Below are 17251 nucleotides of genomic sequence, written 5' to 3' on the forward strand. Positions count from 1 at the left end.
CTCTTACTGTGCATGCAATGTCTTGTATATAAAGGTATAACCCTGCTCACTTAATGTAACTATGTATTGTAACCATGTATTATTTGTCATCATAACTCTGTGCTCAGGACATACTTGAAAACGAGAGGTAACTCTCAATGTATTACTTCCTGGGAAAACATTTTATGAATAAATAAAAAGAAAGAAAGAAACGAGCTCACAAAACAGGGATGGGGAGGGGAGTGTGGGCACAGCATCCGAGGCAACCGCCGAGATATGTTCATTATCATTTTATGATTTCCTCCCCTTGACGCCTTCCAAAAAACCCCACACACATCCTTATTCACTCACCACGTTTTATTACGGAGCTAACATACATACACGCCTTCATTAAATAACATACATTTAACAGTTGTAGCTTTGTATGCCATTACATTCAACTCTGCATTGTCCGGATTGACACAAATCAATAACATCTGAAGCCGCAAAAAAAAGGCAGCTGTGTCCTAAACGTGAAGTATTACAAGTCAGTAATTGGACATTGCCAGTAATTATTCATTAATGAAGACGGTGGGGTAAACGTGACAGTATGAAATATAAAGGGCGGGGCAGTGTGAGAACATACAGGGTACAGAATAGGTCCTAGATGGAACCTGCAAGGATTACAGGGAGAAGGAGCGGCTCAGTGAGTAAAGACACCGACTCTGGCACTGAGTTGGAAGCAGGGGAACCTGGTTCAATTCCCGGTGTCGGCTCCTTGTGACCTTGGGAAAGTCACTTTACCTCCCTGTGCTTCAGGCACCAAAAAAAATAAAAAAATTGTATGCTCCATGGGGCAGCTACGTAAAAACTAGCAGCGCTACCCAAGAACAAACAATTACTATTATCTCATCACAGGAGCGGCTGCTTCCCAGATAAGGGATTGTGGTGATAAGTATATATCAGGCTTCTGACATTCTACAGACATTTGCATTCGCGTACTAACTGCCAACATGAATAGTGGCTCACCTCCAGCCCCTCAAGATTTGGAAGATGCTTGAAACAGAAGATAGCCATCCATATGCAAAGATCCAAGAAGAAAAGCCATATGAGGAATTGGCAAAGATACAAAGATGGGTGCGGCCAAGTATTGGCAGAAGATTATACTGTATGTATAGAGCCCTCTGAAGTATAATTTATAGTGCGCTGATTACCGGATTCTGATTGACTACTCGGTAATTGACTTGCTCGTTATCATATCCATTGATGCTACAAAGTGATCCCCTCGTCGGTCTGTAACACGGGTGGGCAACTCCAGTCCTCAAGGGCCACCAACAGGTCAGGTTTTAAGGATATCCCTGCTTCAGCACAGAATGCTCAATCAACGACTGAGCCAGGGATATCATTAAACCTGATGTGTTGGTGGCCCTTGAGGACTGGAGTTGCCCACCCCTGGCCTATAGCGAAGGACCCAAGTATACAGACCACTTGCTTCCGACACAGTGTAACCACAACACAAGGTTAGTACCTGGGTCTCGTACACCCCCTCGATGTCGGGTGCAGACAGGTCTGCATTGATTTCATTGATGTGCTCCTGATACATATCCTCGGGGACGGTGTATTCGTAGAGGTTGTGCACAGGATTAGAGCGAGGCAGGATCCTGTTCACCTGAGGGAGAGAGAACCACAATACGATACAGGATCAAAAAATAAACAAGAACAAGGTCGCGAGGGAGGCGCGAGGTCACGAGGGAGGCGCGAGGTCACGAGGGAGGAGCGGAGTCACGAGGGAGGTCAAGTTTAAGCTCGTGTGTTTCAGGCCCATCAAGCAAGGGGGAAATGGGCAGACTCAGAGCTTCGCATCTTCTGCCAGTTACATACAAGTGTTTAAATCGGCTGCGCAGCAGTATGTGCGTGGCTGCAGGTGCCATAGGCAGCACATCTGTGCACTATTGTGTGTGAATGCTGGTGTCAAAGGCAGCGTGTGTGCAAGAGCTGGGCATTGGGGTGTTGCGATTGCAGGTTACAGTTGCGCATTCATGTAAATACCTACGATTGCTGTGTGTGTGTCTCACATAACAGCCGTGCATTAGTGTGCGCTCGCAGATAACAGCCGTGTATTAATGCGTGTGTGTGCTCGCAGATAACAGCCGTGTATTAATGCGTGTGTGTGCTCGCAGATAACAGCCGTGTATTAATGTGTGTGTGTGCTCGCAGATAACAGCCGTGCATTCATGTAAATGCCAGTGATTGCAGCTGATAAGCGAGACTGTGCCTCTGTGTCCGCAGTGTGCGTGTAAACACCAGTACACGGGCAGAACGCACCTTCCTGTACACCGTCCCCTCCTCTGGTTTGGGAACGCGCTGGTTCACATAGAAGACGCGGGGGATGTTGAGTTTGATGCAGTGCAGGTCGTTGCCGATCACGGCCCAGAGACGGCAGAGTCCCGGCTGGTTGCTCTCACCGACCTGAGGGAGACACAGGGCAGTTAACAGCGCTTAAAAAAGGGACCACGTCTCTCCCATCCTGACCCAGTCCAGTGGCAAAGGGGAACATCTCGCCCCTCTGAGTCTATCCTGCAGGCCTGTTATGTGACTGCCATAATATGAAGTCAAACAACCTACTCCCTATATAAATCACATGGCCTCCCACCGGTAGAGCGTTTGTGTTTTATATCCCCGTGTGGTTCCCCCGAGTACCAGTACTAGTGCTTTGACTGGGGTTGTTCACCCCTTGAGCACTACGCTGTGTATTGTCTTGGTGGTTGGTCCACTACACTGGTTTTTGTATTACATGATCCATCACATATACCATTCTATATCTGTGTGTGTTAAAACAGTCTACTGATTATCTGGAGACCAAGGTCATTCACCCCGTGCGCCCCGATTTTCTTTTCTGTCACCATATATGGAGGATCCTGGATAGATCCTGGTGGGGTTGAGCCTCAGGAACATACTAACATCTACTGGGTGACCCCCAATCAGGTAGTATTAGTATTTCTATATTATTTTTTATTTCTTTATTTTACCATCTGTGAGAGAGCGCCCGAGTTATTTAGTTTTTCCTGTTAACCCTTGCATAACCTAGCGAGTTGGTTTCTGGTGTAAACCCCTTTTGCCGCTGGTTAAGCACCACCCCCCCCCCCTCGTACCTGCACGATCTGCCACGGCATGTCCAAGATGCTGCGTGCGGTCCGGCGCAGGAAGCTGCCTAGTCCAGCCGCCTGCGTGTCCCGGATCACCCCTCCAACGCCGGGCGTCTTGTTCCCGTCCTCTAAGCGGCGTCTCTTCTGGCGTTCCTTGCGCTGCCGCGCCTGCAGCTCCCACTTCTTCTTGTGGTAACGCAGCCAGACCATGCGTTCCTCCTGCAAAGCGTGAGGGGGGGAATCGGTTATGGCAGGGGTGCTCAACTCCAGTCCTTAACAGGACAGGTTTTCAGGATATCCCAAGCTTCGATACAGATGGCTCAGAGGCTCATTCGAAGCCACCTGTGCTTAAGCAGGGAACGATTGAGCCATCTGTGTCGAGGCTGGGATATCCTGAAAACCTGACCTGTTGGGGGGTCTTGACGAATGGGAGTCAAGAACCCCCTGAACTAAAAGTCCCATACGTACATAGGACCCAAAGGACGTGGCAAATGGGAGAAAGCCTACAGCAGGGGTTCTCAACTCCAGTCTCCAAGCTTCCCCCCCAACAGGTCGGGTTTTCAGGATAACCCAGCTTCAGCACAGGTGGCTCAATCAGAGGCTCAGGATTGAGCCACCTGTGCTGAAGCTGTGACATCTGGAAGACCGGACCTGTTGGGGGGGGGAGGGGGGGTTAGGTTTTGAGGACTGGAGTTGAGCACCCCTGGGTGGCAAAGTAATGCATGTTACAGGTAGAAGCAGACGGAGCACTCTGTGCTGCAGAAATAGCAGCCCCTGGGGATGCCTCACCTTGGTGGTCCCGAGGGGAGGGGGAGGCCCCAGGATTTCTCTCCAGGACTGGGTTAGGATTAGGTCCAGGGATTCCCCCTGACTCTCCTCGGCCGCCGGAGCGCGCTTCCTCTTGGTGCTTATCGGTATAGCTGGTTGCAAGCGCTTCGCCACCCCAAAATCCTCCATGTCTGCGGTCTGAGAGGCGTCGGGCTGTTGCAGCTGGGCTGTGATCTGAAGAGAGGTCCGGGTCATTCTGAGCAAGAGCCAAGCAGGACACAGACTAGTCCCCGGCTAAGGACACAGACTAGTCCCCCGGCTAGGAACATTCCACTGACAAGCTGCTGAAAAACACCCACTAAAAAAAAGGTGTGTGTGTATACTGCTGCGGCCCCTCCTATCCTCCAACTTACCCGGAAAAATGCGGGGGTGTTTTCCGACTCACGGGCCTTCTCCGCGCAGCCCGAAATCAGCTGATAGCGCTAGACAATGAAAGCGCTTAGCGCTAAACAATAGAAATGCCCGCAGGCGCCCAAAACGGCCCCCATCAGCCCGTGATTTGCCCGCAATTTTTAAAATCGCGGGGAAAAGGCCGCAGAAGAATAAAGGCGGCCGCCACTGTATATTTCAAGGCTTCAGCTGTCTCACATTTGAATCTGGTCTATAATTGTTACATACCCCCATAACAGATATTGTCTAACTGTTCATAGTTACATGAGGTTGAAAAAGGACGTACGTCCATCAAGTTCAACCTATGCTAAAATTTAGACAACAGATACTTTATCCGATATCTATACTTCCTTATTGACCAAGAGGAAGGCAAACAAAAAACCCCAGTGACATATCATCCAATGATATCTCATAAGGGGAAAAATAAATTCCTTCCCGACTCCAAGTATTGGCAATCGGATTATTCCCTGGATCAACATTCTTCCCATGTTTACTTATTAGTTCATGCAATGGATATAGATATATATATATATATATATATATATATATATATATATATATATATATATATATATATATATATATATATATATATATATATATATATATATATATATATATATATATATCATGTATAACCTGTTCATTTAATGTAACCATGTATCTCATCAGAACTCTGTGCCCAGGACATACTTGAAAAGGAGAGGTAACGCTCAATATATTGGAGCGTTTTTTGGGGGGGGGGTATAAATATACATTATATTCACACAATAATGTGTCTGAATATAAAACGTGCGTACCATTTTACCCGTTCTTCCCAAAGCCTGAGGTATTCGCACTTGAAGGGTTAACCCTATTTCCCCAGCACCAGAATGGGAATTTAGCTCCTTAATGCCGGCAGAAACAAATATCCCATTAGCAGAAACATCAGCCCATGAGATCACAGAAATCATGCACGATATCTGATCTAATTAGTTTAGTAAATGGTCTGACTTGGAGGGGAGGGGGGTGGGGGGAAAAAATCGCAATAATGGAGCAGTTAATTCTTATTTACTGGCTCCCGCTGTAATAACACTTAGCCCCGGAATAAACCCCACATCATTTCCTAACGCCGCCGCGAGGATGCTGGGATGATGGTAACGAGACACCAATGCAGGTCAGGACAGAGACACATTAGGCCGCGTCCATGGATAGTGCTTGCGGGCGGAGGCGCGCTTCCCCTCGGCACTGAGCCCCTACAGCCACAATGAGAGCGGCTTTAGTAGGGGCTCGCCTGCGCTTCCGCAAGCGCGCGGAAGCCTAGGTCTTAGGGAAATTTTAAATCTTCGCGCTTGCCGGAGCGCAGCGCCGGTCACGTGAGCGGTTCGCCCAATGACTGGCCTGCCCGCCGACACGCCCCCGGACGGCACGCTGTCTAAGGCCAGGGAAAGCACCCGCTTTCCCTCAGCCTCAGCGCGCCTCCGCCCTCCCGCCAGCAATAACCATGGCCGAGGCCTTATTGTTACAACGTGAAACATTCTGGACGTTCACGTTAGACACAGTACATCCTAGAGGGTTAAATGACTACATCTCATTTGGGTGCTTTTTGTCTAAAAAGGTGACTTGTCGAGTAATGTGGTGGTTGTTGCTGCCGGTTGATTTATATGTATATAAAACTTTATTATATATATTTGCTCAAATGATTCAATTTTTAAAGATTTTAATACACATGGGAGCAATCATAAGCAAGAAACACAATTATGACTCCTTTTCTTCATTTCATGGCTTATTGAGATAGTGCTCATCATCATTTTGGACTAAAGAAATGGATGATCCCCACTGCCTAAGGAGAGGATGGCGCCGGATTGAAGAAGATGACAACCCCTATGCTGAACAGCCCTGTAAAGACACCAGGATGAGACGGAGAGCCGTAATCTTGCGGGACTTCGGCTGAAGTACCAAACCAGATGAGGAATGACGTCGCTGGAACGCAAGAATGGATGCGTGGAACGCACGGCCGCGCATGCGCGTGACGCACGGCCGGGATCATCAACATCAATGGAGATTCACAACAGCAGTGGGGGTGTCAGCAAACAAAGACAGAAAGATGTTGCAGCCAATCAGGAGCCTAAAGATAAGACTGTTCATGTGTTTAATATTGTGTGTGTAATGCTATGGGATTGCTATTGGAACAGGTGTTTTAATGTTTATCACTTTGTTATGTGATTGTAGCGGGTATATATACTCCTGTTTTTGTCTTTGGCACTATGCCTTTTTCACTTGAGAAAGACCTACTAAGGTCGAAACGGTCGTTGTGTATGGCGCAATAAATTTGAACTTTTAAAATCTGTGGAGCGCTGGATCCTTCCATTTATTCCAGACTGGATGATTGTTACAGGTATCCCTTGAACCAGCAGCACTGGTAATACTGTTATGTATAGGATTTATGGTGTGCAGCATATAATTGTTTTTTGTACTATAGCACACTGATTGGGAGACAGGGAAAATTGATTTTCAAGCGCGCTGAACGGTGACATGACCCTTCAGCAACCAATCAGCACCAGTCAATGCACACAGCAACACACACACACACAGACATAGCCCCGATCCAGCCAATGACACGCACCCCCCGCTCGGTTCAGCAGGACAGCCGAGCGTTCATGCTTGGAGAGTTGGTGACGTAACCGTTCAAGCATGAGCGAGCTCAGCGACAGCGTGGCCGCAGGCAGACTTTGCAAGTGTAATATTACAGGCACTACTTCTACCCGAGAACGGAGCGAGAACGTTTACAAGGAAACGGACATTCAGCTTCTTCTCAGTTTATTGAATGCTTTATTTTGCACCAGGTCCCATTTTTGCTGAAACTCGGCTTATTTACACAACCGCTCTAAGTATAATATGGTGTAAATGTCATTAGGAACGTGTCAGGGTAGCAGACATTGCTTTGAGCTCCTCTAAGTGTGTGGACATTAGCTTGACGCAGAAGAGAATGCTTTGATGGGGATTGCACAGCACGGAACCAAAGAGCGGCGGGTGCAGGCACCTACAACGTGCCAGCGTTTCGGGTCCTCACCGGAAGCACAGACCCTCCCCGGCATGTTCCCTCCCCTCTCTCCTCACCTGTCTCTTGCCCTCGCTGGTGAAGAGCTCATTAATCCTCTTCTGTTTGTAGACATCGTTCTTCTCCAGCAGCTTCTTGTGCAGCCAGTCGGGGTGCCGCACGCGGGGCACGGGATTCTTCACCTGCGGGGGGGACACACACAGACCGTGATCACGCCAGACAACCCGCTGATGTTCAGGCCTTTGTTTTGCTAGAGACCCACACTGCCCTCTGAATAACACGACCGCAGATGTGAGTCACTGCTGCAAACAAGGTCACCTTGAAAAACTAAACCCGTGTTCTTTATACCATCCAGTAACCGCTCCCCTAACACCTCCTGTAGCTTCCCTTTAATACAGGGGTTATCAACTCCAGTCCTCAAGAAACCATCCCCTCCAAAAGGTAAGGTTTTCAGTCTTTGACTGAACCACCTATGCTGAAGCAGGGATATCCTGAAAACCTGACCTTTTGGGGGGGGGGGGGGAGGGGGAAGGGGACTTGAGGACTGGCGTTGAGAACCGCTGCTTTAATACATTCATATCAGAAGTCGCGTACTCCAAATGACAACGGTGGGATTTAAAGTCACCAGGTGCAAGACGATCAATAGAAGGAAACGTTCAAATGACGTTTGATCGGCGCCTTACTTCTGCGCCACTTTCTTATGAAGCAGACCACTCATTGCTGTTAAAAGCAGCAATACGGGATAACGTGAACATTTTTCTTAATTACAGGTTTGAAGCGGGGGGGGGTCTCCGGAGCTGAACGGTGTTACTTTCAGCTCCGGGGACCCCCTGCTTCCAGAGATACTTAACTCCGTAGGTGCTGTCGGTATCTCTGCAGGCAGAGAAACGGCGTTCCTTAATCTAATGGCGGCGTTTAAATGTCCCGCGTCACCCGGGCCAATAGGAAGCCTTGTGACGTCATCCGGTGCGGCTTTCTGTTGGCCCACGTGACCTGGACCTTTAGCTCCGCAGAGATACTAGTACCCCCCCTACGGAGGTATCCCAGAAGCAGGGGGTCCCCGGAGCCGACATCGTTTAGGGTGAGACCCTACAGCCGGTGTTATCCCTCCTGCTTGGCGCTGCCCGAGATCGCCTCACCTGCTGTAACGCAGCCGGGATGGTGATAATCTTCTGGATGGCGCTGCCCAGCCGCTCGATGTAGTAATCCCAGTCTAAGATCTGAAGGGAGAGCGGGAGAGATGAAGGTTGGAGACAGTAGGGCTGGAGATGGTGGGAAGGGATGAGGAAGGAAGAGCAGCGGGACGAACCGAGCGGATGTCCAGGTCCTGAAGGGAAGAATTCTTCAGCCACTTGCGCAGGTAATGCCTCTTCACTCCCACCTCTGCCTGGAAGATTGCCAGGGGGATAGCCCTGCAAGATACAACACGGCACACGTGCCAGGTGTTCAAACCGCTCCCTGGGCCAACAAGGGACCCGCTACGCACTGGAGAACATCACACGTGTCCTGCCAGAGGTCCCGCACACATGGCAAAGCTGAACCACAGAGCACATTTTAGCTGTGCACGGAAGCGCAAGTCTGCGCAACAGGGGGAGGCGGGGACATCACAGAGACGTCAAATAAATCATTTATTTGAAAACTTGCACCTGATCTCAACGAGATACACGGCAGAACGGTGATCTGGCCCGCAGCGGCATAGAGACATGCTCGCCGTAAATATCTGGCAGTCATAATCATTATGGGAAACGCATACGCAGAAAATGCGTCGTAATCTCTCCCCCCCACCCACCCAAAATGCCCGATTTATGGCTTGTGTATTAGCACTATTATGTAGTGACTTGTGATTCGGGTCTGTAACAATACAGACTGTATGTGATGATATCCGCTCGTTCACACAGTACAGTGGCGCGATGAAGCCAGGTGCTGCTGCCAGGCAGATCTTACCGCTCAGTGACCGGAGCGCCATCGGGTTTACGAGAGATGACGTAGCGACAGCTCAGCCCGGCGTCCTTCACCATCTGGTCCCCGAGGAACTCGGCCAGGCGCTTGGCGGTGCTGATGGAGGTGGATTTCTGCTCGCCGTAATCCTCCAGACGCCGGGACATGGAGCGGTTCTCAGAGACCAACTCGAACAGCTCCGTGTCCGGCATGTTGGCTGCCTGCGGGAGAGAGCGAGACGGCTCTAACTACTCTTACTACCCTTCTCAAATCTGCAGCCACTGTACCACAATCCCTCCCTTACATGGTCCCAAATCTGCAGCCACTGTACCACAATCCCTCCCTTACACGGTCTCAAATCTGCAGCCACTGTACCACAATCCCTCCCTTACACGGTCTCAAATCTGCAGCCACTGTACCACAATCCCTCCCTTACATGGTCCCAAATCTGCAGCCACTGTACCACAATCCCTCCCTTACACGGTCTCAAATCTGCAGCCACTGTACCACAATCCCTCCCTTACATGGGCTCAAATCTGCAGCCACTGTACCACAATCCCTCCCTTACATGGGCTCAAATCTGCAGCCACTGTACCACAATCCCTCCCTTACATGGGCCCAAATCAGACACCTGCAGAAGCCATCACCTCATCCAGGACAAGCGCTATTTGTGTAACATTCACCGGTTACATACTACATTAGCCACGAATGCAAACCAGAGAGACACAGAGAGAGAGACACAGAGAGAGAGACACAGAGAGAGAGACACAGAGAGAGAGACACAGAGAGAGAGACACAGACAGAGAGAGAGAGAGACAGACAGAGAGACAGACAGAGAGAGAGACAGACAGAGAGAGACACAGACAGAGAGAGAGACACAGACAGACAGAGGGACCTTTCTGTAGTACCCTCCACACTGCCCAGTCTCCCCCCTCCTTGTTACTGTCCCTTAATCTTCCCGGTCTCAGCCCAGTGCATCCTGTGCCATATTTCCTAAGCACTGCTAAGCCATAAAGCCCCCTATGGCCATTGTAATGTGATTATTAATATGACCCTTGCTGCCTTTGTTCGCCTATGTGCTGTCCCCCCATCCTCCGCCTGCTCCAGACTTCCCGTGCGCGCTTACCTTGCTGTACAACACATCCAGCCAGTAATCGGCCACCTTGGCCACCGACGCGTACACCTCCTCCAGCGTGCTGCCCTTCAGGAACGCCTCGAACACGGACGACTGGAAGATCTTGATCAGCTGCAGCTCCCCGCGCCGCTTCACCTCGAAGCCCTTCAGCTCGGCCAGTGAGCCGTCCTCATTGAACACCGCGTACCTGCGGGGCGGGAGCGCGGAAAGTGATCAGCCGCTGCGCGGGGGGGGGGAGGCCGACACAGGGGGGAGGGAGGGACGCACGGGCAGACCTTTTCTTCAGCTTCTTCCCTTCTTCCTTGGACGCCGGGAGGATCATGGCCAGGTACGGCCCGTCCACCTCAAAGAAGATGCTGTTCTCGGAGCGGGTGATGTAGGTGAGCGTGGACGGGTGACTCAGCTCCTGGTACTGATGGTTTGTAAATCCCTCCTGAGAAAGGTTACGTGGTTGTGAATACATTCAGGGCAGGAAGAGCTTGTCACGCACTGCAGGGGTTATAACAACTGCAGCCCTATATACCTCTATTAGCGTTAAGCAGAGAATCTTAATACTCAGAATGTTGTGTCCAACATAGATACATAGGAGATGGAGCAGCTCTGCGAGGAAAGACACTGTTTACAGCTTCAATGACACTGTGTTTGATGCAGGGCAGCCTGCTTCAATTCCTGGTGTCAGCTTCTTGGGCAAGTTACTTTATCTGCCTTTGCAAGCACCAAACACATAGACTGTAAGCTCATTGGGGCAGGGAGTCTGCCTGTAACATTCCTATGCGCTGTGTACCGCGCGCTATGATGCAATTGTGACGCGCTTGGAGTCCCATTGGGCGCAAAGCGCTATATGAAATAAAGTTATTTATTAATTATTATCATCCAATACACAGTGAAAGAGCACGCATTATAAGCCATAGTACAGCACACGGCAATGTAGGACGTTTGACGAATGTGCGTCACGCAGAACATAACCACCAATAGCATGCCACAGCCCGGACAGAATACAGGACAAACGTTTCACGATCGGATACTTATGTATTGAGATAGGTACCAAATGGTAAACTCAAGAACAACGGAGCAATAATATGGATTTTGAGGTTTTTAGACTGCCTAATTATGGCTCTAGAGCAGGGGTGGCTACCTCCAGTCCTGAAGCAGGACTATCCCCAATACCCGGCCTGTTTCTGGCCACTCGTGCTCTAGTTTATCCTTAGATATACCAACGTATAAACCCCAATGTGTCTTTAAATCCCCGATACTCGCTTCATGCTTTATCGTGAGAGACTCTGGAACGGTCTGTACGCCTCGTGGAATGTATTACATGTATATCTAGTAGGGAGCACGAGTTTCAGCAGCGCTCTCTCTCTTTAGCAAAGCTGTACTTGTCCAGTAAGATCAAGACATTTAAAAATAAAATCAGACATCTCTGATTCATGCGGGGCCAGTTACCTTCACCAGGATGTTAAGCATGGCTCCCGGGTAAGAAATGGTCACTTTCGGCTTCTTGGCGTTGGTGGATTTGATTACAAAGTTTTCGGGGAAGCTGTTGGGGAGAACGCACCAGATCCCGTCTGTGTCCAGCTCTAGAGGTCTCCTGTGGGGGTGGGGAAAGAAGACCGCGTGAGAGGCCGCAACGCACAACATGGACACGCCCGCAAGATCATCCTACTGTCAGCTGGTTTGCCAAACCATTATGGCCAACCATGCCTACCTATAAACCTCAATCTGCTGCAGGACCCCAGGCAGCCAATGGGCTAATCTCTGCCTATAAACAGATCTCCCTCATGTATTTACCACCGCCACCTCCGCCGGGAGGTGATCCCCTTTCAGTGAAGGGGAGACTTCTCACCTCTCCCTAGCCCGCATGCCCCTCTCTGAATCATCGCCCACCCCCCCGCCCCGTTACTCACCCGATCTGCTCGATCAGCTCCCTAGCCCGCATGATGATGTTGGCGCCCGTGTGGCAAACGATCCCGGCCATTTCCATGGAGTACCAGCGAGCTCTGGGGGGAGGGAGGAGAGGTTACCCCCGTGGATCAGTGTATTTCTTGATGCCGGGACATCAGGCATCCCATTCTCTATCATTACTATAGAGTCAAGCATTGTGCTAGCGAGTACATTATATGTGTGTGATATATCAGATATCAATTACCAGATAACATACAAAATACATGGTATAAGTGATATGTAGATAAGGACGAGTTTTGAGGTCCTTTGAGTCTCGCCATTTGAATGAACCATACCCATAGCATTGTGCTTAATGACTCAGACACTTGATCGTAGAACATTGCTTTTATTCTTGCACGCTGTATATTAAACACCTATTGCCTTGTCGTCTTATAATTTTGCCAATGTATGGCTTATAGTAGTATCTGTCCTTCCAGTGATGGGAGCAGCTGCTGTATGGCAGTTGTACCCAATGATTGCCTGATATATTATGTCTGGGACTACTGAGCCCCGTTACTCCATGTAATTACACCGAGTGCAGTAAATTGGGGACTCGGGGAGTGCTGTGTCACCTCCCTTTTCTTTGTTGTATGACTTTAAACCCTGAACAGTATTATCACCAAAAGACATGATATAAACCAGGACCGGCCACTTCCAGTCCTCGAGGGCCACCAACAGGTCAGGTTTTAAGGATATCCCTGCTTCAGCACAAGTGGATCTATCAGTGGATCAATCAGTGACTCAGTCAATGACAGCCACCTGTGCTGATGCAGGGATATCTATAAAACCTGACCTGTTGGTGGACCTTGAGGACTAGAGTTGGCCACACCTGATATAAACCTTCCAAAGCCTTTATCTACCATGGAAAGGTCCCAAGATTAAAATGAACAGATGTGTTAAAGATCACTGCAGGTGCAGGGCGTGGGGCTCTCATGTTACAGATCACTGCAGGTGCAGGGCGTGGGGCTCATGTTACAGATCACTGCAGGTGCAGGTGCAGGGCGTGGGGCTCTCATGTTAAAGATCACTGCAGGTGCAGGTGCAGGGCGTGGGGCTCTCATGTTAAAGATCACTGCAGGTGCAGGGAGTGGGGCTCATGTTAAAGATCACTGCAGGTGCAGGGAGTGGGCGTGGGGCTCTCATGTTAAAGATCACTGCAGGTGCAGGGAGTGGGGCTCATGTTAAAGATCACTGCAGGTGCAGGGAGTGGGCGTGGGGCTCTCATGTTAAAGATCACTGCAGGTGCAGGGCGTGGGGCTCTCATGTTAAAGATCACTGCAGGTGCAGGGCGTGGGGCTCTCATGTTAAAGATCCCTGCAGGTGAATAGAGGTATGTACACGTCGCCCCCTCGGAAGTTACCCTTTGCGCATGACGTATCCGTAGAAGGAGTTGAGGATGCACTTGTGAGCCAGCTGCAGGGACTCGTACAGAATCTCCATGTTCTTGCAGCGCTTCACCTCGGCGGCGTCACCGCTCTCACACGCAGAAGACAGCTTCTTCTTCCACACCTGCAGGGTCCCGGGAGAGATGGGGGGGGAGAGAGAGAGGCACGAGAGAGAGGCACGAGAGGCGAGAGAGAGAAGCGAGAGAGAGAGAGAGAAGCGAGAGAGAGAGAGAGAGAGAGGCGAGAGAGAGAGAGAGGCGAGAGAGAGAGAGAGGCGAGAGAGAGAGAGAGAGGCGAGAGAGAGAGAGAGAGGCGAGAGAGAGAGAGAGAGGCGAGAGAGAGAGAGAGAGGCGAGAGAGAGAGAGGCGAGAGAGAGAGAGAGGCGAGAGAGAGAGAGGCGAGAGAGAGAGAGAGGCGAGAGAGAGAGAGAGGCGAGAGAGAGAGAGAGGCGAGAGAGAGAGACAGGCGAGAGAGAGAGACAGGCGAGAGAGAGAGACAGGCGAGAGAGAGAGACAGGCGAGAGAGAGAGACAGGCGAGAGAGAGAGACAGGCGAGAGAGAGAGAGAGGCGAGAGAGAGAGACAGAGAGAGAAAGAGACAGAGAGACAGAGAGAGACAAAGAGAGAGAGAGGAGAAAGAGAGGAGAAAGAGAGGAGAAAGAGAAAGAGAGGAGAAAGAGAGGAGAGAGAGAGAGAGGGGACCATACAAATCAGTCAAACAGATCAACGTGCAAGAGGGAAGCATAGTTCAGAAAGAGAAAAGAGCTAGAACATTGAGGCCATGCGCTGAAGCTGGACGGTGGCAGGTTAAGGGGGAAATGTCTGGAAGTACTTCACGGAAAGGGCCGTTAAGTCCTGAAAAAACCTCCCAGAGGTGGCAGGGGCAGACACGGTAAGGAAGTTTAAACATGCTAGGGACAGACATAAGGCAATCCTGGGAATTAAAAAAAAAACAGAGAGAAAATAGGGTCTGAGGTCTCGCAGCAGACAGGAGAATGGGCAAGCCGGGGGGGATCAAGTGGGACTTCATCAGCCGTCAAGATCTGTGCGAGAAGCCCTCACCTTGTGCAGCCCCTTAAACTCGTATCTCCGATCACGGAAAGCGCGCACCGTGTCCACGTAGAAAGAGTTCTCGCGCTGGCAGATGGTGGTGACGCGATCCTCCAGCCTGGTGACACGGATCTTCTTGTACGCTTTCCTGCAGTAATCTGACAGCAAGGGGGTGGGGGGGAAGAGAAGGACGTTAGGGACACAGCCCAGGCACCGAGCGGTCACCCATCCCCGCCGGCCCAAAGCGGCGTATCATCTCCACACAGAGAATGGCTGCCCGTGACACCCGGTTATTAAAGGTTTGGGAAGGAAAACCCGGTGTGATGGGCCTTCAATCCAGAGCCACAGAGTCGGTTTTGAAGTTTTATGGCAGGAGGGGCCAATGCCAGTCCTCAAGAGCCACCGACAGGGATATCCCTGCTTCAGCACAGGTGGCGCAGACTAATTAAGCCACCTGTGCTGAAGCAGGGATATCCCCAATACCTGGCCTGCTGGTGGCCCTTGAGGACTGGAGCTGTCCAGTCCCGGTTTATGGCATCGTTGTTAGGAAAACGCAGCAAATGTGTGAAAAATCAGATTTGTCTCCCAGGTCTCTTTTCCCGATCGGCCGTTTCTAAAAAGACTCTTTCTTCCGAAATCGGTGAAACGCAGCATTGCATTTAAGTATATTTTAATTTCCAAAGCGCCAACAAGGTCTGCAGCCAAGGAAAGAGGCCCACAGGGAAATATCATGCAAAACGTGCAAGAACAACAACAAAAACCAGACCTGGAAATCCCTGTCCCGGAGAGCTTACAATCTAAGTGGTATATTAGCAGATTTAGGCTGAGATTATAGTGCGCGCTGCGAGAACAACATACTTCTTCCCTATGGGGCCGAACATAGTGCGCGCAACCGCGCTAGAGGCTCGGTCAATGAGAGGGAACCAGCCTGGTGACGCGTCCGCCACGCCTCCCCAATCGCTGGAAGCGGAGTTCACCCAACGCTCGGGCACCAGGCGCGCGAGATGCCATGTGCGCACGGTAATCTCAGCCGTAAGAGACAGCAGGTGGCGGGGCTTTAAAGATACAGTGAAAGATAAACGGACGTGTGTGTGTGTGGTGTGTGTGGTGTGTGTGGTGTGTGTGGTGTGTGTGGTGTGTGTGGTGTGTGTGGTGTGTGTGGTGTGTGTGGTGTGTGTGTGGTGTGTGTGGTGTGTGTGGTGTGTGTGGTGTGTGTGGTGTGTGTGGTGTGTGTGTGGTGTGTATATATAATTTTTGTACGTAAATAATGAGTCTTAGGCTGAGATTATACAGCCTGCGATTATGCGCCAACCTCAAATTGGCTAATGCCTATGAGGTCACTCCATGTGTGCACTACAAGACGATCACGATTTGAAGAGACAAACAAAAATGTGTCTTTTCACGCGTTGCCGCGTGACGTGAGCTGGTTCAGCCAATGAGGGCGAACCAGCTTCGTGACGCGTTCGCCACGCCCCTGCATCGCCTCCCCAATCTCCTGCAGCCATATTCACAGATCGCTGGGGCTGCAGGAGTGCGGGAGGCTACGCGAGCGGTTCGCGCAGGGTGTATAATCTTAGCCTTAGGCTGGGGCCATGGTGCCGCAGACCGTGCGTTGCGTGAGAAATCAGTTAAACTGATTTCTCAGCGTGACAGACAGGTCACGTGAGCGGTTCGCCCAATCAGAGCGAACCAGCTCTGTGACGCCCCTAGGAACGCCCCCCCACCATGGCCGGGGAAAGCACCCGCTTTCCCACAGCCTCCGCACGCCTCAGCACGGGCAAAGGCACCATGACCCCAGCCTTAGAGGGACAGAGACATGGAAAGGTGTGTTCTAACCGGGAGATATGAGAGCAGCAGCAGCAGCAGCAGCGTAAACATACCATCCCATCTACTGTAGTGCCGACGAGTACTGTATTCTAAAACAAATCTGGGGCCCAGGTACATGCTGAGTACATGCTGCAACATTTCAGTGACATTTCTGCAGACAGACTAATGGCCCATCGGATTAACAGCGGGGGTCCCTGGCAGTCCCATTCAAACGGAATGGGACTGCCAGGGACCCCTGCGGTGCTAATCCGATGGGCCATTAGTCTGTCTGCAGAAATGTCAGTGAAATGTTTGCAGCATGTACCTGGGTCTTGTTGGTGAAAGCCCCAGATTTTCCAAGGCAAGTGTAAGGCAATTTTTGGAATACTCGACGCACCTGTATAACCCGCGCTACTGTCTCACTCACCTGCCAGGCGCTTCTTCTCATACTTGGCCTGCTCCTCCCGGTTCAGCTCATGAAAGGCTCGGGGGGGCTTCCCGGGCCAGAGAGCGGGGAACTTCTCAGACTCCAGCTGCTGCTGTATGCGGTGATATTCACTGCGGCTGGCGGGCACTGTGGGAAGACCAAAACCACGAAGCAATGAGAGACTCTTCCACGGATGCAACCACGCTGCG

General features: G+C 50.7%; 1 protein-coding gene across 2 annotated transcripts in view; it reads right to left on the reverse strand.

Moving 5' to 3' along the window:
• Positions 1 to 17251, reverse strand: part of POLE (DNA polymerase epsilon, catalytic subunit) — a 58209-nt gene that overhangs the window by 17929 nt on the left and 23029 nt on the right. For both annotated transcript variants that reach the window (XM_075585144.1, XM_075585143.1), the window contains exons 19-33: positions 17043 to 17189; positions 14822 to 14967; positions 13737 to 13885; positions 12340 to 12432; positions 11879 to 12023; positions 10711 to 10868; positions 10427 to 10622; positions 9307 to 9521; positions 8672 to 8774; positions 8502 to 8582; positions 7422 to 7544; positions 3894 to 4106; positions 3111 to 3323; positions 2284 to 2427; positions 1487 to 1627 (exon numbers count right to left, since the gene is read on the reverse strand). In XM_075585144.1, coding sequence (XP_075441259.1) covers positions 1487 to 1627; positions 2284 to 2427; positions 3111 to 3323; positions 3894 to 4106; positions 7422 to 7544; positions 8502 to 8582; positions 8672 to 8774; positions 9307 to 9521; positions 10427 to 10622; positions 10711 to 10868; positions 11879 to 12023; positions 12340 to 12432; positions 13737 to 13885; positions 14822 to 14967; positions 17043 to 17189 — 2267 coding nt within the window. The remainder of the gene's footprint in view (positions 1 to 1486; positions 1628 to 2283; positions 2428 to 3110; positions 3324 to 3893; positions 4107 to 7421; positions 7545 to 8501; positions 8583 to 8671; positions 8775 to 9306; positions 9522 to 10426; positions 10623 to 10710; positions 10869 to 11878; positions 12024 to 12339; positions 12433 to 13736; positions 13886 to 14821; positions 14968 to 17042; positions 17190 to 17251) is intronic.

Source organism: Ascaphus truei, unplaced genomic scaffold, assembly GCF_040206685.1.
Source record: "Ascaphus truei isolate aAscTru1 unplaced genomic scaffold, aAscTru1.hap1 HAP1_SCAFFOLD_955, whole genome shotgun sequence".
NCBI lineage: Eukaryota > Metazoa > Chordata > Amphibia > Anura > Ascaphidae > Ascaphus > Ascaphus truei.